The sequence below is a fragment of the Mastacembelus armatus genome, unplaced genomic scaffold (assembly GCF_900324485.2).
Source record: "Mastacembelus armatus unplaced genomic scaffold, fMasArm1.2, whole genome shotgun sequence".
NCBI lineage: Eukaryota > Metazoa > Chordata > Actinopteri > Synbranchiformes > Mastacembelidae > Mastacembelus > Mastacembelus armatus.
In genome coordinates this window covers 448,115-470,708 of record NW_022872941.1, presented here as the reverse complement: position 1 = coordinate 470,708, position 22,594 = coordinate 448,115, and the positions used below count along the sequence as shown (strand labels likewise).

Below are 22,594 nucleotides of genomic sequence, written 5' to 3'. Positions count from 1 at the left end.
TGCCGCCAGTCTGCAGACGAACCACACAACACACACAACACGACACACCTGCAAGACAAAAGTGATTCGCTTACCCGGATGTTCAGCTACTCCAAGAATCTCCTCAATCCTGCCAACACGTCTTCCGGGGATTCGGAGGCTGATCCATCCATCACCCAAGCCGAAGTCACTGAGGTAGTTTGGCAGCTCCTCGGTGGCAAAGCACTGGGGATGGATGAGATCCACCCCGAGTACTTCAAGTCTCTGGATGTTGTTGGGCTGTCATGGCTGACACTCCTGTGCAACATCGCGTGGCGTTCCGGGACAGTACCCCTGGATTGGCAGACCAGGGTGGTGGTTCCTCTTTTTAAGAAGGGGGACCAGAGGGTGTGTTCCAACTACAGAGGGATCACACTCCTCGGCCTCCTGAGGAAGGTCTATGCCAGGGTGCTGGAGAGGAGGATCTGGCCGGTGGTCGAACCTCGGATCCACGAGGAACAATGCGGTTTCTGTCCTGGCCGTGGAACACTGGACCCTCTCGAGGGTGCCCAACCAGTCCACATGTGTTTTGTGGACCTGGAGAAGGCATTGGACCGGGTCCCTCGCGACATCCTGTGGGAGGTGCTCCAGGAGTATGGGGTCCAGGGCCCTTTGCTGAGCGCTATCCGGTCTCTGTACAAATGGAGCAGGAGCTTGTTTCGCATTGCCGGTAGTAAGTCAGACCTGTTCCCAGTGCCCAGTGCACGTTGGACTCCGGCAGGGCTGCCCTTTGTCACCGGTGCTGTTCATTACTTTTATGGACAGAATTTCTAGGCACAGCCAGAGACCGGAATGAGTCCATTTGGGGACCACAGGATTTCATCTCTACTTTTTGCAGATGATGATGTCCTGTTGGCTCCATAGAGCCAGGATCCCCAGCGTGCGCTGGGGCAGTTTTCAACCAAATGTGAATCGCCTGGGATAAGAATCAACACCTCCAGGTCCGAGGCCATGGTACCGGAAAAAGGTGGCTTTCCATCTCCATGCCAGGGGAGAGATCCTGCCTCAGGTGCAGGAGTTTAAGTATCTCGGGGTCTTGTTCACGAGTGAGGGAAGGACGGAACGTGAGATTGACAGACGGATCGGGGCATCGGCAGCAGTAATGCGGTCGGTGTATCGGTCCGTTGTGGTGAAGAAGGATCTAAGCCGGAAGGTGAAGCTCTCGATTTACCATTCAATCAAGAAGTGTCCAGGGAGAAGGAAGTCTGGGTATCCCTGATTAGGCTACTTCCCCCGCGACCCGGCACCGGATAAGCAGAAGAAGATGGATGGATGTATCTAATAAGTCTGTACTTCTTTTCCTTTCGTCTGCTCCCTTCAAGGGTTGCCACAGCGAATCATCCGCCTCCATTTAACCTCTGTATTATCCTCACCCACACCAACTATCCTCATGTCCCCCTTCACTACATCCAAGAACCTCTAGGCCTCCTTCCTGTAAGCTCTAATCTCAGCATCTTTTTACCAATTGGATTCACTGTCCCTCCTCTGAACATGTTCAAACCATCTCAATCTGCGCTTTTTCCAAATCTACAAAGACACAATCCACCTCCTTCTGGCCTTCTCTGTACTTTTCCATCAGCATTCTCAAAGCAAATATTGCATCTGTGGTACACTTTCTTGGCATGAAACCATACTGCTACTCACAAATGCTCACTTCTGACCTCAGCCTAGCCTCCATTACTCTTCACCATAACTTCATTTTGTGACTCATCAGCTTTATTCCTCTGTAGTTTCCACAACTCTGCACATCCCCCTTGTTCTTAAAAATGGGCACCAGTACACTTCTCCTACATTCCTCAGGCATCCTCACTCTCCAAGATCTTGTTAAGTAGCCCAGTGAAAAACTCTACTGCCACCTCTCCTAAACACTTCCTTACCGCCACAGGTATGTCATCAGGACCAGCTGCCTTTCCACTCTTCATCCTCTTCAACGCCTTCCTCATTTCATCCTTACTGATCTTTGCTACTTCTTGCTCCACAACAGTCACCTCTTCTACTCTGTGCTCTCTAACATTTTCCTTACTCTTCAAAGTATTTGTTCCATTTTTCCATCACATTCTTGTGGCACCTGTCAACGCATTTCCATCCCTGTCCTTGATCACCCTAACCTGCTGCACATCTTTCCCATCTCTGTCTCTCTGCCTCGCCAACCTGTACAAATCCACCTCTCCCTCCTTAGTGTCCAACCTATCATACAAAACTTCATATGCCCATTGTTTGGTCTTTGCCACCTCTACCTTCACTTTACACTGCATCTCTCTGTATCCCTCTCTCCTCTCTGTCTCACTTCTTCTTAGCTAACCTTTTCCTCTTAACACACTCCTGAACTTCCTCGTTCCACCACCAAGTCTCCTTATCTGCTTTCCTCTTTCCAGATGACACACCAAGTACCCTCCTAGCTGTCTCCCTGATCACTTTAGCTGTAGATGTCCAGTCATCTGGAAGAACCTCCTGACCTCCCAGAGCCTGTTTCAGCTCATGCCTGAAAGCCACACAACACTCTTCCTTCTTCAATTTCCACCACTTGGTCCTCTGCTCTGCCCTTGTCCTCTTCATCTTCCTCACCACCAGAGTCATCCTACACACCACCATCCTCTGCTGTCTGGCTACACTGTCCCCAGCCACTACTTTGCAATCACTGATCTCTTTCAGGTAGAAACGTCTGCAGATGTAATCAACTTGTGTGCTCCTGCCTCCATGTCACCCTATGCTCCTCCCTTTTCTGGAAAAATGTGTTCACTACAGCCATTTCCATCCTTTTTGCAAAGTCTACCACCATCTGTCCTTCTGCATTCCTGTCCTGCATACCAAACTTACCCATCACTTCCTCGTCACCTATGTTTCCCTCATCAACATGTCTGTTGAAGTCTGCCCCAATCACCACTCTCTCACCACTAGGGATACCCTGAATCACCTCATCCATCTTCCTCCAGAATTTCTCCTTCTCTTCTAACTCACATCCTACCTGTGGGGCATAACCACTGACAACATTCAACATCACACCTTCAACTTCCAGCTTTCAGACTCATCACCCTATCTGACACTCTCTTCACCTCTAGAACATTCCTAGCAAAGTCTTCCTTCAGGATAATTCATACTCCATTCTTCTTTCCATCCACACCATGATAAAACAGCTTTAACCCTGCTCCTAATCTATAGGCCTTGCTACCTTTCCTTTCCTGGTCTCCTGAACACAAGCTATCCACCTTTCTTCTCTCCATCATATCAGCCAACTCTCTAGTTTTCCCTGACAAAGTTCCTACATTCAAAGTCCCTACTCTAAGTCCTAGACTGCTGCCCTTCCTCTTCTCTCTTTGCCTATGAACACGCCTTCCTCCTCTCCTTCTTCGACCAACAGTAGTCCAATTTCCACTGGCATCCTGTAGGTCAACAGCACCAGTGGCAGTCATTAATCCGGGCCGTGACTGATCCGGTATGGAGGTCATATTTGTGATTTGCATGTTTGATTTGGGTTAAATTTTGTGTTGGATGCCCTTCCTGACACAACCCTCTCCATTTACCTGGACTTGGGACCTGCACATGAAGACACTGGATACATATACAATCAGGAATAACATTGTATAAAGGCATAATTTGCACAAAAAAAACAAAACATGCCTGGTGTTTTCAACTTGAATTGTTTTGTTTAACCCTCTGGGGTCTGAGGGTGTTTTGGGGCCGTGTGTCTAATTGTTTTTTTGAAATAGCAAAATACAGCGAAAGTGCCAGTGTGAGTGCATGCGAGAGAAGCGTTTACTGCAGAAAAACTACAATTACTGGGAAAAGATGGCACTTCCTGTTGTCGCGGGTAGTGACCACATGCATAACTATGGTGACCACATGGTAGTTCATGCTCATAATGTGATCACGTGTATTTCAACGTAGGAAGTGCTGTGACCAGACCCGCAGTGTGGATTATAATGATTTTATAGTGTGCTCTTTTAACTGGATTTCTGCAAACTCATTACTCAATAAACCGCACTGTGGGACATGTTGAATGTGTGATATATAAGTGTAGCTTCTCTGGTTTTATATGCAAAAAGAATTATTGCTCTATCTATCTTTATATTTGGTTGCAATTCTACAGGCATTTAGTCATAATAATCTCGTTTCTGTACTTGTACTGCTAGACCTTAGTGTTAACGCTAGCTGTTAGCTTATTTCAGCTGCTACTAAAACAGCAAACAGTCATTTAGAAGTTAATGTTAAACAGATCCTGCTTCTTTCTGAATAAACAATAGGAGAGAGCACAGACTAATTTGTGGTTTAGGAGCTCCAGGAGAACTTGTACATGAATTTATGTCCATGGTGAGCAACAGACTGAGTCAGTGGAGTGCAAATTGACAGCTTCTCCTTTGGTTACTCAGTGTTTCAGGTGTATGCAAATGATATGTAAATCACTGTCTCATAGGCCCTCCCCTTGAATCCCTCCCCCTCCACGCCAAAATGGTGTCAAGAAAGAACATCATCGAAAAAAAGAATTGTCATTGGAAAAAAAAAACAGGAAATATCAAAAGATTATCACTGAAAAACAAAATAATGCAAAAAGATACAAAAATACAATATATTTTTAATGCCCATTTGCAAAAAAGGTGTTTCAATGTCAATACTTCTTTTTTCAACACCAAACATTATTTACAATGGCAAAACTTTTTTTCAATGCCTAAAAGTTTGAGTAGAGTGTTCTGTTTAGGGTTAGCTAGAATTCTGATAAGTGCTGATAAGATTGTCCTTGTGTGTTTGTTTTAAGGCAGTTTTCTTGGTTGGTAATAAAAGATCACTCAGTCTTTCGTCTTTTATGGTGAGGGTCTGTGTTCTAGATTTCCTGGCCCAAACCTCTTGGGTGTTTGTGGGCAGTTGGTAGTTCTGTTGCTACAACTTGCAGATGAACTGTGGACTTCTGTTTAGTAGTATGCCTCCACTGGACTGTCACTCAAGGCATCACATTCTTTAGTGGGTGGTATTGTTTAAAGACTGTTTGCCTTTTATCAACTTATAAATATTGTTTGTGATTTAATGAAGCTCACATCACATTTCTTAATGGTAAACAGTACCATTACTTTTTCTTGACTGTACATTTAATAATGTAATATACTATAAATATATTTTATAGATCACAGTATTTGTCTCTCGGTGTCATGCGTTGGCATAGCGGCCTACAATAAAAGACTTTATTTCTGCATTCATTAATTTAATTTGCATCCAGCTGAAATGTCTATTCTTAAATATTAATACTATGCTTCAATAACACATTTGGAAAATGGTAGGTGGTGTCAGTGAAGGAGTATCAATCAAAATGATTTGTTTTTCTTTCTGTATCAGATGGTGAAGAGATCTCGTAAGATTCACTTGCTGAAACAGCCCCCCTCCCCAGGTGGAGGTTGTCACGAGTATACCCCCTCCACTCACTACTATGACACTGACAATGACATCAACTGTTACCATGACGAAGTCTGGGAACACACCTCTGATAGCAAAGGATACCTGAACCATGAGTACACAGGGCGGCAGGAGTACAATCAGAGAGGAAGGAGCCAGAAGAGACATTCGCCCAGCCCAGAGAGATCCAGGAGGGAAGACAGCTCGCAACGAGTCCTGAACACCAGCACAGAATCACAGATCACACATCAGAGGTACCACAATAGAGGACACATCCCTGGAGACAGCTACCACACAGAGGACAATACCAAACGAGGAGAAAGAGGAGAAGTAATTGGAGCGAGGTATACAAGCAGGGATCAGCTTAATCACAACCCTCTATCCTCAGAACCTTCTGAAGAGCTGAAACCACTGGAGAGACCTGTCAGTGTCCTTCTGGTGAAGAACAGACCTAATGAAGGTAAAAACATACCAGCTACCTACAATGTCCAAATTGTTATGTTTTTCTATAGGGCTGCATGGCTGTTTTAATAAAGCCAAACTGATAATATTCTTCCTGATAAAATTAAAGACAACATATGGTTGTGACAGCAGCTCTTTTGATATCAGATTTGAAATGAGTGTTCACAAAGAGGTCCTAGTTCTTACAAACTATACATGGTCCTACACCATGGAATAACTAGTTGTTGTATGTTTTTGTATATTTGTGTAGAGTATGGTCTGCGTTTGGGGAGTCAGATTTTCATCAAGCAGATGAGCAGCACAGGCCTGGCTGCCAAGGATGGGAACCTGCAAGAGGGAGACATCATTCTCAAGGTACACAAACATTTACGCATGGTGCAGTCACGTAGTCACATCCATCACAGATAACACAAGTGCCAAAGTGGAAAAACCTACATCTTTATTATGTATTATTATTATTATTATTATTATAAGTACATAGAGTTTCTTTCCTTTTTTGTTATTTTGCAAAAATACAGCTTAGTGTCACATCATCAATATTTCAAAAGGAAAAAAACAATATTAAGAGGAACACTTGATGTTCATGTCAAGGCCATGACCTGTAATGATAGCTAGGTCAGTCCAAAAATGACTTGGACCTACCAATGTAGCTTGACTGAACATAACCTACTAGTAGTAGACAGATGGGCGTAATGAGAGTAAAAATTCAAAACAGTCTGCTGTGGAGCCCATGTACTGCTCAAAACTCTTGGCTGTGGCCTTTCTGTCAGGTAATCTGTGGTCCTAGATAGATAAGATTCTTTATTCATCCCCCATCGGGGAAATTCAGAAACTGGAAACAAGGGAGGGATCATCACCCATCCCTTTGGGTTTGTCTGAGTGTAATTGATTAAATAGTATTGAAAGCACTTAAAGTCAACGAAGATAATCCTCACATAACTTCCACATTCTTCCAGATGAGACAAGGTATGATGAAGCATGTAGAGGACAGCATCATCTACAACAATGTAGATTTTGTAAACAAACTTCAGGTAATCTATTATGTTTTTTACCTTGAGTCTTAGCAGACGAAGAATCATTCTTTCCAGGGCCTTCATAATATGGGATGTGAGGGCCACTGGGCTGCAGTAATTTAGTTCAGCTGGAGACTTTACTTTAGGTTCCAGAGCAATTCAGGATGTTTTTCATAGAGCCAGGACCCTCCCCAACTGTAGACTCAGTTTGAAGATCCCCTGGAGACGTTCAAACAATTGGGCAGAATAGACCTTAAGTAGCTTTAGACATATTCCTTCAGGACCAGTTTGCTTCCCACAGCAGTGTCTTTGACTCCAACCTCAGCTCTGTTACTGTGACATATGGTGGAGTGTGCCCAGGTAAGGGAAGGGTGTAGCTGCAGTGGAGGACAAAGAGGAGGAGGCACTGAGGAAGAATGAGACAGTATGGCTGCACAGGCTGGGACAGAAAGTTCTTTTCTCAGTGTCAGACCTGTTGAAGAGCTTGTTGAATTCATTGGTTCTATGCACATCACCCAATGGTGAACAGGTGTTTTTTTTTGTTGCCAGTGAAGTGTTAATTCCCTTCCACACCCCTCTGATGTTATTGTGTTGTAGAATTCTCTCAATTTTCTTTTTACAGTCCTCCTTAGCCTACTTTAATCTCCTCTTCAGCTCACGTTGCATGACAGCAGTCCCTAGTTCGCCAGCAGATTAAGACATAAGTTCCCACCAAGATAGCACAAGGCGACTTTCACACTATAGATAATTTACAGACATAAAGACAATAATAAAAATAATAATCTAAAGTGATTATAATCTTGGATTGTTAGTAATTATGCTTATGTTTTAAAATATTTCAAGAATATGACAAAATCCAACCATCAACAAAACTTGGTCATGGTTTGAACAAACCATGTTTACAACAAGTCAATGAAAGTAAATAGTCAAAAAAAGTCAGTGTTCATTAGGGCGTTTGGGACTTGTTGTCTACACACATTGATAATACAAAAATTAATTGTGGAGCATTTTGTGTAAATGATGGATGAAGATATAGGACAAGAAGGTCCACTGCTGGACTGTACAGAATGATAAGAGTCCCATTTCCTGAGTGATTTCACCAACAGGGTTTTGGTGAAATCAAGAGCTACTGTTCAGACTATAAATGTTCCATTTTCTAAAAGCTTGCCATGGATTTCAAACCTTAATTCTGGACTTTCACAGGTACTTATATTAACAGGAGACTGTGGTAGCTGGCACTTAACATATGAAATATAAAAAATAAAATATACTAATGAAACACTGCAGCAGTTTTCAGTATTGACTGATGCTAATTTCAGCCTTTGTACTACAACCAAGCCAATATATTAGCAATAATGCAGGGTCAGGCTTTGTGTTTAGGTGTTTTGGCACGTGTGATAAAATCAATAATTAATTACATTGCAATATCTTAATTGCAATATCGATTTTCTGCTAATTCTCGGTGTGTAAATGTTTAGCAAATGTCTTGCTAGCAAAAAATTCACACTCCACAATGGCTCAATTACAGAAATATATAAACTTGATAAAAATAGTATCTATAATCTATAATCTATAGTGATCACAGGGTAATAATATATTTAAGATTCAAAGCATTTATTGTCATATGCTGTCCACAGTGGATGCCAAATAAAAGTAAGAAGATATAAACAGTATAAATACTAAGCAGAGGCACTATCTACAGAAGGAAATAATTTTTAAAAATTAAACAAAGAAATAGAAATATAGGCTATGTACAACTGTAGTGCAAGTTAAGTGTGCAATATTGACTTATGTGCAATGTAAAGTAGAACCATGGTAATGATAAATTAACAGCAGTAACAGTAACAGATGTGCAAAATTACCATAATGATAATAATAGCAGCTGTAACATTATTAAATGTGCAAATTGTTTTGCAGCAATTCAGCCAGTCTGTGTCTGTGTCAGTCTGTGTCCACTGGCTACCTGTTTAAAAATCTGATGAGTGAGGGGAAGAAAGAGTTCCTTAACCTGGAAGTCCTGCATTTCACACTCCTGTACCTCTGGCCTGAGGGTAGGAGTGTGAACAGTCCGTGCTGGGGATGGGTGGGGTCCTTAAGGATGGACCCCACCTGTGGACTCTGCGGTGGTAGGTGGCCTGCAGAGAGGACAGTGTAGTCTGGGTGATCTTTTCAGAAGTCTTCACCACTCTGTAGAACTTGCTGAGGATCTTAGATGACTTGCCAAACTTCTCCAGTCTCCTCAGAAAGTACAACCGCTGCTGTGCTTTCTTAACCAGCAGGGTGGTGTTGAGTGCCCAGGTGAGGTCCTCACTGATGTGACCTACCTCCAGGTATTTAAGGCTGCTCACCCTCTTCATTTCAAACTCCCAGATAAACAGTGGCTGATGAGTTCTTCTCTCCTTCTTCATGTCCACTGTCACCTCCTTTGTCTTGTCTGTGTTGAGGGTGAGGTTGTCCTCACACCATGTCACCAGACTGGCCACTCCTCTCTGTTGATGCTGGAGGTCTTGAAGCAGGTGTAGAAGGTGTTTAGGTCATCCAGCAGACTGTTAGAAGAATTGGTGGTGAGTGGTGCTCTCAGTGGGCCTGTAGTGATGTGCTGCAGGGCCTGCCACATCCGCCTAGCATTAGCAGTAGAATAGAAACTGCCCAGCTTCTCTCTTGGCCACTAAAATGGCTCTTCTCAATCCATACTTTGCAGCTTTGTACCCCATCTCGTTGCCTGATCTAAATGCAAGAGATCGAGTACGTACAATGTGGCATACCTGACTGTTTATCCAGGACTTCTGGCTGGAGAACTTCGTGACTTGTAAGGTTGGTATGATGTTATCAAAATAAGTGCTAACGTACCCAGTCACATACTCAGCATAATCTTGTATGCTGACAGAAGAGTCCTCCCAAGTGGCTTCTGCTTTAAACACACCCCAGTCTGTCAGAGCAAAACAGTCCTGCAAGATGGCCTCAGTCTCTGGGGTCCAGAGCTTAACCTGTTTGGTGTTGGCATTTGTTTGCTTGAGCCTTTGTCTGTAGGCTGGGTATAGGAACAAAGAGATGTGGCCCTAGTGTCCAAAGTGGGGGCAGGGAGCAGCGCTGTATGCACGGTGTATGTTGCACCATGTATACATAGTCCAGTGTGTTTTTGTCACAGGTGGGAATGTCCACATGCTGTTGGTATTTGGGAAGTACAGTCCGTAAGTTGCACTGATAAAAGTCGCCAGCAGCAATATAAATAGCGTCAGGGTGAGCCGTCTCTAGCTCGTTGATGACGTTATGGAGTTTGCCAAGCACTGCTGTAGAGTTGGCCCATGGGGGAATGTAAACAGCAGCCAGAAATACAGGAGTAAATTCCCTTGGTAGATAATAGGGACCGCATTTCAACAGTAGAAAATCCACATCTGCCAAACAGCAGTTCTAAATAGTCTATATGTCTCCGCACCACAAGTTGTTGATTAACACACACGCCTCGCCCTTTAGCATTACTGGAGGCTGTAGTCCGGTCTACCCCAGTGTGGATCTGTAGCTGAACAGTGGATTCTGGAACTTTCTCTGAGAGCCAGGTCTCGGAGAAAATCAGAGCCCAGCATTCTCTTACTTCCCATTGTGTTGTAATCCTGGCTCTCAGCTTGTCCAGTTTGTCTTCCAGAGAACGCACATTAGCTAGCAAGAGGCTCTGTAGTAGTGGACGGCTAGCACAGGCTTTAAGCCTATCACAAAGCCCTCCCTTCTTTCCTCGCTTGCTTCTCTGACTCCAGAGCACTGTCCTCGGGTCAGTTACCTCATTTGAGCTCAGTGCTTCGGCGCCTTCCTGGGGGTGGCGGCTGTGGCTGCGAGAGCGAACAATGAGTTGTAGCCCTGGTGGTATAAAACAACAAAATTCAAAATGGTTGTATACAGTCTGTTGTTTGTCAGCAGTGCAAGGCATTTGTGCACTACAGAGAAGGCAAAAAGCAAATAAAAAAGAAGCATTTGTGTTTTTAAAATATTTCAGAAATGCAACAAACTCCAAACTTCAACAATGAATGATTTGATAGTTTTAATATACCATGTTCAAAACCTAAAGTCAATAAAGTCCATTAGGATACTGGACATTGACATTATAAATTTGTTTAGCACACACATCGATGATGCAACTCATTTAATGTAAATGACAAATAAAAGTTCATATATATTACAGAGCAGGAGGTCCACTGTCAGACTGTATGGAGCAATATGACTCAGTTCAATTCAATTTTATTTGAATAGTGCCAAATCACAATTCAATCATCTCATGGCAGTTTACAAAAAAGAAAAAACCCAAACCCAACAAATCCCTTATGAGCAAGCACTTGGCGACAGTGGAGAGAAAAAACTCCCTTTAACAGAATAAACTTCCAGCAGAACGGGGTGAGGATGGGAAGGAAGGGGAGCTCAGTACACCGATGGAGAGTCCTCAGGCAGTCTAGACCTATAGCAGCATAACTAAGGGATGGTTCAGGGTTACCTGAAACCAGCCCTAACTATACGCTTTGTCAAAAAGGAAGGTTTTAAGTCTAGCCTTAAAAGTACAGAGAGTGTCTGCCTCCTGAACCCAGACTGGGAGCTGGTTCCACAGGAGAGGAGCTTGATAACTAAAGGCTCTGCCTCCCATTCTACTTTTGGAAACTCTGGGAACCACAAGTAGAGAGGGGTTGGCTGCACTTTGAGAGTGAAGTACGCTGTTGGGATAATATGGTAGGTCTTTAAGGTATGAAGGAGCTTGATCATGAAGGGATTTGTATGTGAGAAGAAGGATTTTAAATTCTATTCTGGATAAGGAGCCAATGAAGAGAAGCTAATATAGGAGAAATATGATCTCTCTTGATAGGCTCCGGCAGATTCCCGTGACCCTGGTTAACCCTCTGGGGTCTGAGGGGGTTTTGGGGGCCTGGACAAATTTTGACATGTCCTGACATTTGTGCTTTTTTCAGTGTCTTTTAAACATATTAATGTCTAAAGTCTGATAACACTGTAATCAGCACAAAATTGGCTACAGTAATATGTGAGCAGCAAGTTTATACATGATTGTGTTTTTGAGAAAAAAGTGTTTATGCATGGTTAGTGAAAAACTACAATTTTTTACTCACTGAAATAAGACCATAAAACACAAACAGAACATTGGTTCACAAGACTTTGGAGACCAGCATGTTGTAGGCTAAAGTGTTTACTTCAGAGTGCTGTGAATGTCATCTTGTTCACACATTCACAGTAAACAATACACTGATTTAAATTTAAACACTTTTTGTCCAGAAAGGCCATATGCAAGAGGGTGTGTCTGAGGGTGAATAGTCATGTGATTTACCTGAGAACACAAAAGACGCACTGAGCGATCAGACAAAGACGCGCATAATGAGCCTTTCAGTCAGTGTAGATGGGACGGATTAGTGCAGCACAATACAAAACACTGAGGAGCCAAACGATCCTCATTTGAGTTAAAATCAGTGTTTTTACTCTGACGACAAGCTAAACTATTTGTCTCTGTGAGGAATATAAGAAGCGCTTCTTCACGTGCGCCATCATCCAAACGCGCCGAGTAAATTCTATGATGAAGTTTGACGTTTTATGTCATTTCTCGGGGGTGTGCACATATTTACCTGGTTCACCTGAGATTATTTACGTGTGGACAGTGTACAAGGTGGGACCGCATTACCTGTAATGAGGAGAGACAGGAGAAAACGTACTTCTCCTTACGATCATACGGATTAAATAAAAAGTGATGATTTGTTTTCGACCTGAATTATTTCATTTAAAAGAAAACATTTCAAGCTTTCTAGCCATATAATTCTTATTTTTATGAGGCAAGTATTCGCTGAGATTCTGGTTGTTTTATTTACGTGTCTGTGAAGAGAAATGACACAGACAGAAAAGGCCGAGAGCGCACCCAGATGAGACAGGGACACTGTTCTCCCCCACTTCGACGTTGGCGCAATTGTTTATTGTTACTTGAAATGGATGAATGAATTCGGTAATGCACTTTTGCTTGTTTTTATGCCTAGTGTTCATTCTTCATAGGCTAATTTATAATGTGAAATGCAACTTATACACCAAAGCGACTTAAACATCTTTTTTTCTGTTCAACAAGGCTGTTTTTGCTAAAAGCGACTTATACTCTGCTGTAACTTATAGTCCGGAAAATACGGCATGTGTTGTTATCTCCAGGTAAACAGCACTCTTTAACCAGGATATGCCCTTTAATTTACAAATAAAACAAATCTCTAGAACTGCCTTCTTTCACTTGTACAGTATTGCCAAAATTAGGAATATCCTGTCTCAAAATGATGCAGAAAAACTAGTCCATGCATTTGTTACTTCAAGGCTAGATTACTTTAACCCATTATTATCAGGATGTCCCAGTAGTTCCATAAAAAGCGTCCAGTTAATCCAAAATGCTGCAGAGTCCTGACAGGAACTAGCAAGAGAGATCATCCATCCATCCATTTTCTATACCCGCTTATTCCTTAAAGCTTACTGGTTAATTGCCTCTATTTTAACTGATTTGTTGTGAATGTCCAAAGTGTGAAATGAGTGTAGTCATGAAAATTGCTGCTGTTTTTATGTTATTTTGGAAACATTATTGCCAATAGTTTTTGGGGTTTTTTGAGTCATATTTTCTAAAATATTTAAAAATTTCTTTTCAAATATTTAAAATTAGATACACTGCTGTACACTGTGTTGTAACACAGAGTCAGAGGATTCCTGCAAGGACATCCTCTCCGGGCCCGTGATTCAACCTGAGATGATTCATCACACTTGTGGTTGTTTCTGAGAATTAGCAACTCTCAAACTTAAAGAAATTTCCACAACACCCCTCTTACTCAAATAGACGTGTGTGTGTGTGTGTGTGTGTGTGTGTGTGTGTGTGTGGGGTTACACACAGATCAATGGGACAGTGACAGAGAACCTCTCTCTGCATGATGCTGGGAAACTGATAGAGAAATCCAGAGGGAAGCTGCAGTTGGTGGTTCAGAGAGACCATCAGCAGATGCTTGTCCGCATCCCCCCCCTTGCTGACTCTGATTCCGATAATGACGGTGAGTAAATGATTGCATGGTGTGTAAAACAGGGTTAGTGTTAAAGCCACTAGGAAGTCTGTAGTGACTGTCCTGTTGTAGACAGGAAAGCTGTTTACAGTGTCTTTCACAGGTCTGAAATATATCTGTATGGGCATACGTCAGATGAAAAACAACCAAGGGTGAATTTACTACAGTAACTGCACTATTAGTCTTCAATTTCAATACATTTTCAGAATTGTTTGCCTTATGCATACTATTTCTATCCAGGAATCAAACCAATATAAACCCAAGAGTCTCAAAAATGTACAATCAAAGCCATGTAATAACGAATATTACTCAATTTTTTATATTAATCGCCTTTCAGTATATCTACAGTGCTGTCTGTCTGTCTAACCAGATCATCAGATTATCTCTGTGAAACACTGAATGATGTAGGTACAAATTTTTTTATAGAATTGTAGTTTCTTCACCACACTTACATGGGTCTATAAGTGAAGGTGAAATCTTTTTCACCTTCTTTTTCCTTCTTAAAGGGCATTGAAGGCTGAGTTTAGAGTTAGGATTTGTCATTTAGTTTTAAAACCTGACATTCTATGTTAAATGGTATCAATTACTCATATATGTATGATATGTACTGTTTCTGGTGCACCATTAACATTGACAGAGCACTAAAGAAATTGATTTTGTGTTTAACTATTTTGTAAATAGGTAAATAGAATTTACTGTAATTGAGACAATTTACATAGTAATTACTCATATTAGTATTTAAATTATGCTGTAAAACATTACTTTACAAAATGGTAATAAAGTGATCATTAAACATGCCAATAATTCTTAATTTAACTTAATTGCTTAGTATTGTTTAGAACTTTCCCACCTCTTTGGGTTTGTGATTCCTTTAGTTTTAGTTATCTTGCTAACTAATTAATCTAAATGCCAATAAATGACATATTAATAATTATATTTTTATATAACCTGTGTGTTACTAAAATTTAAATCTGAAAATGTTTTAAAGATTTAATAATGATAAATTTAATGAAATAATGACAAAACTTTTCCCTGTGACACCTTCATACTAAACATAGTATAATAAATTGAAAGAGTTATAGTTAAAGCAAAGTGTCCCTTGGCTTTAACTGTTTCTTAAAGTACAATTACAGTAATGTGTAGATGCACATGTACTGTACAACAGCTAAAAATGCATCCAAAACCACCACCTAACAGTAAGCAAACTTGACTTTATGCTTGCAGCAGACTCAACAAAGAATAATTAAGTCACCAACACATCAGACTTTAACCAGGATCTCACTGTGGAATAGGAAAAATTACAACAACCTGTGTTCAAATCTGACTAAAAATGAAATGAAATGAAATTGACTTGAAAGTGCTCATCTTGACAAGAAGAAGCAGTCCCTGTCATCCCTCAAAACTACAATCTTTTTCTTTGTTTTCTCTTCCAGATAATATGTCATACTTTTAGATGAAGGACCACCCGAGACACAGCATGTGTAACAGTCTGTTGCCTTTCTCTAAATGCCTTATACAGTGTGATTAAGTTGTAAAGCTTTCCCACCTTTTGCACTGCTTTAAATCTTTAACCTTTTATTACACAGTTCACTTTCCTGAATAAATAAACATATTTCAATCCATATGTACTTCAAATTGTGTGATTCATTAAGTAAAGAGGTCAAATAATGACAGTGGAACAAATCTGTAAGGTGCCTTTTGATCAGGGGTCTCCAACCCTGGTCCTTGTGCACTGCTGTTCTGCTTGTTTTCCAGATATTCCTGCTATACACACTGCTGATTACCTGGATCAGGTATGCTCAGTCAATCAGAAACAGGCAAGGACAGGGATAGTAGGAAAACCTGCAGGACGGTTGCACTCAACAACCAGAGCTGGAGACCTCTGCATGAATGTGCTTTCTATATAATACTGGCAGATATATGAATGATGATGTTGCATGACATCTGACCAATATAGATCCATCATATATATTAATAACTGTTGGATATGATGACTTATTTTTGTGAATACAGAATGACACATGATAAAGTGTGGCTCAAAACTTAGGTAAGATATTTGAATTTTCAGTGTAATAACATTAATGATTTGTCCTACTAGAGTGGCAGCTGTCTTTTATCTGTCCAGGTGATATCTCTTAACTCCTATCACCACTCTTTTATTACCCTTCTATTTCATACAAACATTGTCTATATCATGTTCATACATCTTACTGCATAGTAACATAGGTCATTATAATTCACTGATTGCTGAAACCTGGAGTTGGGATAGCCTTTATTTCTGATTTGTTGGTGTACAGTACAGGTGTCAGATCACAAAACTTGAGGGCCACTGTCCTGTTTGTTCTCCAACTATCCCTGCTTTCCCCACTGCTAATTAACTGGATCAAGTGTGTTCATCCATCAGAAGCTGCCAGTACAGGGATAGTTGGTAAATAAATAGGATAGTGACCCTCAAGGATTGGAGTTTGACACCCCTGGTGTACAGGTTTCTGTCAAAGCTTCAATTTTTTTCAATTTTTAGCCTCCCTTCCTTTCATCAGAACAATGAACTGTGTGCCATGCTGAAAGATAAAAGCAACTAAATTATTTATTAATTTATGCCTATATCTGGCCATACTCAAATATTGCATGGTGGGTCATCATGAACTAATGATACTAAATTTTGAGCACCATTCTGGACTGTTTGATGTGCATGGGCATCATGTGACCTGAAATTGTGGCTACTATACCAAAGTCACTATGCAGTGTAATTCTTAAGGATTTGTTTACTGCCCTTAGTCTATATTTCAATGTAGAACTGTAACATACAAAAATAATTATGAACATCTATATACATTGGCCTACATGGGACCCTTGTTTATCTGTTTATCCACAACTACTATATTGGGTCAGGTCAATTACCAGTTTGTCAGTCTGTATCTGGAAGTCCCACAGGATTTTAGCCTGGTCGTGCACAACCATCTTCAGGGATGCTTTTGACCCTTCTGCCTACTTGGCTTCCTGCTGCCTGAGGTAATTATTAAGCACATCATCGCTTGGCACTATCTTCCTGATATAATCATGGACCTTTGCCGTTTCATCATGGATAGTGGCACCGATGCTCACTAGTTCTCAATCTCCTTCCTTTCATTTAGTGTACTGTGAGAATGCTGGATTTGGGGTGAACATCATTGCATTTAAAGGAGTTTCCTTGTCTTCTTGTCAGTAGTCTCTATGTCCTCTTTTGGCCAGCAGCAGTATCTGATGACTGGCAGGGCATAGGTGTTAGCCTGGACCAGAGAAAAGGGTAATGGCCATCCAATAATACACTGACCATTAGAGGAGTCATGAGCGCAATGTCTGACCACATCGACACAAGAATCAAACCCGCCATTTTTGAAAACTGGCAATAGCGAACCGTTTGTTCTTCCATTTTTGTTATATCTTTAGCGAAGCAAATGGCTAATGCTACTCGCAAAACAACACCATGGTCCTACAAGGAGGTGCCTATGTGTGTGTTTGTAGAATATATAAAAAAGGTCATGGCAGTTTCGCGCTGCTGTGCTATGACAACCTTCATGCATCGTTGAGGTGGTACTCAATTGTAATGGAAAATGACCAAAACTGTGTAGAGTTGAGTAGTGCTAAAACATTGTGATGGAAAAGGGGCATTAGATCCTTTGGAGTGTGCAGTACATGCCTCAAACTTTGTATGACATCAGCGATGGTGACATAAGCCATTTTTTATGCAGTGGTCTGCTGGGGCACTGGTATCACAGAAGCTGACAGAAAGAAACCACACAAAGTGAGAAAAAGCTTAGCTCTGTTCTGGGCTGCTCTTGTGGTTCACTAGAGTTAGTCAGCACCTCCCACCCCCGTACAGCCCCTTGGGTGCTCTGAGCAGCACTCAATAAATTAGTCATTGTTTGACTGCATTTGTAACATTGACACCATCTGACACTGACCCAACTTCCTGTTTTATTTGTGACATGTATTTCCTCTTCTCTTATTATTACTATTATTGTTGTTGTTATTATAATGATTAACAGTAGTAGTATTTCCTTGCTAGGATTAATAAATCAATCAATCTAATTTTGTAATTGTTTCCATGCTATTTATTGTGTTTGAGTAAAAGCTGCTTTTATCTTGAATTCTAAGCTGTGGCACCAGAGTTTATTCTGATAACTGTGACACATCAAATACTGTGTTCATGTGATAATTAGCTAGTGTCAAGGCTCCCTGATACAACCATTTTGTACTGCTGCTGTTGCTTCTGGTGATGGTGGTGTTGGTGGCACACAGACTGGATAGAGAAATTTAACTTGAAACAAGCCTGTGTGAAACAAGAACTGAGATCTTTCTATCATTTTCAGACATATTAGGAATTGAATCATATTATTCTTGTTCTCCCCCAGAGGAGAAGAGGTCCTGCCAGTCTGATCTGTCCTCTCACTCTTCTAAGGGACAAGACAACTGCAGGTAGGATGGGTGCAGCAGATTTACCACAAGGTCAAAAAGACTCTGGTTAAGATTCGTCAAAGATGGTTTTGGTTGAATGTACGTAAACAGATTGTGTCTGAAGTCAGTGAGAATTTTTTCTTTATTGAACCAGACCTTGAGCTTTTCCTAACCTTAACCAAGTTTAAGGTTAAGTGTAAGTGACTAAACATACTGATAAAACAGTTTAATAATGTTGTGTTAGTACAAGTGGATACTGTACTGCAAGAGTTTGGTGGAAAACAAATGTCTGAAATACTGGCATGTTCTATATCATTATATTTGTGATTGGCTAAATATGTACATTAACATTTCCTCATTATGTAATCAAATCATGTTTTCAATATTTATTATATATATTTCATTAGTTGTATTAATATAATTTCTAGGTTTCTCAAGGACTGGCATGCTCATTTAGGACTATTTTTGACATTTAGTTATGACTTAAACATAAATGGCATAATGTCTGGAAAATCAAATTTGACTTTATTAGAAAGGCCTGACAACTACAGATTTAATTTATTTAATTAGGCACCCTTTTTGGTTTTTCACTCCCTTGCATGTACAGTATTGTTCAAAATAATAGCAGTACAATGTGACTAACCAGAATAATCCAGGTTTTTAGTATATTTTTTATTGCTACATGGCAAACAAGTTACCAGTAGGTGCAGTAGATTCTCAGAAAACAAACAAGACCCAGCATTCATGATATGCACGCTCTCAAGGCTGTGCAATTGGGCAATTAGTTGAAAGGGGTGTTCAAGGGAGCTGGACAAAGAAACACCACACATACAGGGGTTATAAACCTAACTCAGTCTGCCATGGGGGTAATTTTCCCATGTTGACATATACCAGACCCACTACCATAAAATACTGCAAATTAATACTAAGACCCATCCTGAATAAAAAAAGAAGAGCAAGATATACCATCTAAAAACTTGAAGCTCCTTTACTAGATTTTTTCCCCACTTGGGGTCAGCTGTAAATGCAACCCCAATTCCAAAAAAGTTGGAATGCTGTGTAAAATCTACATAAAAACAGAATGCAACTATTGCAAATCTCCTAAACCCATATTTTATTCACAATAGAACACAGAAAACATATCAAATGTTTAATTTGAGAAAACCACGGTGTAGCATCAGCTCTAACAGTTTGTAACCATCTGGAAACTGAGGAAACCAGTTGCTGGGGTTTTGGGAATGCAATGTTGTCCCATTCTTGCCTGATATAGAATTCTAACTGCTCAACAGGCCCGGGTCTTTTTTTTGTCATATTTTTCGTTTCAGGATGCACCAAATATTTTCAACTGATGTAAGGTCTTAACTGTAGGCAGGCCACTTCAACACCTGGACTCTTCTACTATGAAGACATACTGTTCTCATAGATGCAGTATGCGTTTATCATTGTCTTGCTGAAATATGCAAGACCTTCCTTGAAAAAGTTGTCTGGATGGGAGCATATGCTGCTCTATAACCTGGATATATCTTTCAACATTGATGGTGCCTTTCCAGATGCACAAGCTGCCCATTCCACAGGCACTAATATTGTTTTGGAAGAAAATGAAATGCTTTGCCACCACCGTGGGGAGTGCTGTATCTCATTGTGTAACATTATTTTTAGCTAATGTTAGTTTACCAATGTAATAGCATTTTTAATTTGGATAATTGTATTTTCATGGTGACCATGGATATATTGGGCCGTGAAAGATACAAGAGATAAAGCCTTCATTTCATGAGGAAAGAAGGCCACACTTGTCGGCTGCATTTGAAGAAGTCTTCAAAATGGGACATCCTTGTCGCAATCATCCTTCAAATGCAGCCCGTGAATTGGGACAAAGCTACAGAGAGGGATTTTGAAAGTATTCCTGAGCCCATGCAGTGATATCCATCACAGAATCAGGCCTGTTGTTAATGCAATGCCATGTGAGGGCCTGAAGATCACAGACATCCAGTATTGCGTTTCAGTCTTGTCTCTTGTACACAGAGATTTCCCCAGATTCTCAGAATGTTTCGATAATTTGATAATTTTAGATTGAGGAACATTATTCTGAAATTATTTTGAAATTGTTCAACAATTTGTAGGTGCAGCTTTTCACAGATTGGTGAACCTCTGCCCACCTTTACTTCTGAGAGACTGTCATGACTCCCGCCTAGGACTTCCTGCCGGGGACCTTTTATTGTGTGGAGTTCCTGTTTGCCCTGCAAAGGTCCCTGGAAGTTTATGTAATTAGCCACAATAGGGTTCACCTGTTCCCTGTTTAGCCAGGTGGCTTAGGGTATATATACCTCTGGCTAATCCTGGTTGTCCTGTAGAGTCTTGCTGCTTTGTCGAAAAATGCTACCGCAGCGCGAATCGTTAGCGGACTCTGTCGAGTCGAGCTACCCAATCGAAAAATGCTACCCCTGTAATATTAACTAAATGGGCAGGGGTAGCATGATTTGACAGTCTATTTTACCCTATCGAAATTATGCTCACTGTACAAATTTCACTTTATATTTAACTAACACTCACTCCATCTGAACTGTAAGAATTTTGGGAGCATGTTTTGATACTCAATAAAATATTCACTACTTAATAAAACCTGTCTAATGGTCTTTTTTATTTATAGGAAATATGTCAATCAGTAGCAGAACAGCAGACCAACTTTGGACACAAAAGAAAACAATTTTGAAGACAATCTAGGCAGTCTGAATCTGGCAACAGTACATTTATTTATATATATACATATATATACATACATATATATATATATAAACACACACACATTTGTCTTTGTGATATTGGGCACATTCAAAATGTGCCCAACCATTACAGGAATCACACTGCACCTGAAACAAAATCAATAAAAAGGCATTAAGTACAAAACACTCCGCAATGAGCTAAATTATATGGTAATACGCACACACACAGGGGATAACTTTATAACACACGTTTTTATTGTTATTACACGATACATATCTCGTTATAACAAGAAAAGTATTTCCCCTCTCCCACACCCACACGTAACAGAGACTCTCTAAGATGCTCTTTTTATACCCAATCATGTTACTGACCTGTTGCTAATTAACTTAATTAGTTGTACAATGTTCTTCCAGGGGCAGGCACAGTTGCTTGGTGGTTAGGACCGTTGCCTCCAGAAGGTTCCTTGTTCGAAACCCGGCAGGGGCCTTTCTGTGCAGAGTTTGCATGTTCTCCCCGTGATTTTGTGGATTTTCTCCGGGTGCTCGAGCTTCCTCCCGCAGTCCAAAAATGTGTCAGGTTGACTGGTGATTCTAAAGAAGAAGAAGAAGAAGTACTTTATTAATCCCCAAGGGGAAATTCAATTGTTACAGCAGTTATTAAATTTGAGATTATTTAAATTATATTGATTAATAGTAATTCATAAAGTAATTAACGTGCGTGTGTGTGTGCGTGTATGTGTGTATTATTATTATTATTATTATTATTTATACTGAGGAATTATAGAGTATATAAAGTATTATATTTTTTTTTTTTTAATATATTTTATATATATATATATATACTATAACTTATATACTAATATAAGTATTATAAAGGAGTGAATGTGAGCACGTGCGGTTGTTAATCTCTATGTGGCCCTGCGATGAACTGATGAGCTGTTCAGGGTGTACCCCTGCCTTTCAGCCAAAGAGAGCTAGGATGGTCTCCAGCAGGTCCCCATAACCCTAAATAGGAATAGGCGGGTATAGATAATGGATGGATGGCCTTCCAGCTCTTCCTTGTTAGTACCAGTTACTTTTGCAGTCATTTTTTGCTGTTTCTCAACTTTTTTGACACATGTTGCAGCCATCAATTTCAAAATTACTTTTTTTTCTTAAAATTCTACATTTTCCCAGTTTAAGCATTTGATGTTTTCTATGCTCTACTTTGAATAAAAAAATTTGCAAAACATTGTAGTCTGTTTTTATGTAGATTTTACACACCCAACTTTTTTTGGAAATGGGGTTGTACATTACTATATTAATTTATTGATTATCCAAACATTATCTATCGACACTTTAACAGTCATAAAGCTACATTAATTTGTAGTTGTTTGTGACCACCTGGAGAATCTAAAATTCAAATGTTCAGTCTCTTTTAGCTCTGTTTGTTGTCTCTACCAGCCCTTAACCATCTGGTTCTTTGGGTGCACAATACTCCACAGTGTTGAGTAGTTAGTCTCTAACTTTT

General features: G+C 40.4%; 1 protein-coding gene across 2 annotated transcripts in view; it reads left to right on the top strand.

Annotated features, from left to right (window-relative positions):
- The window catches only part of LOC113133013 (tight junction protein ZO-2-like), a 56,788-nt gene extending 41,237 nt beyond the window's left edge, over positions 1-15,551 (top strand). For both annotated transcript variants that reach the window (XM_026311531.2, XM_026311522.2), the window contains 4 exons: positions 5,341-5,857; positions 6,110-6,213; positions 13,765-13,918; positions 15,361-15,551. In XM_026311531.2, coding sequence (XP_026167316.1) covers positions 5,341-5,857; positions 6,110-6,213; positions 13,765-13,918; positions 15,361-15,380 — 795 coding nt within the window. In that variant the 3' untranslated portion in view covers positions 15,381-15,551. The remainder of the gene's footprint in view (positions 1-5,340; positions 5,858-6,109; positions 6,214-13,764; positions 13,919-15,360) is intronic.
- Positions 15,552-22,594: the final 7,043 nt, after the last annotated feature.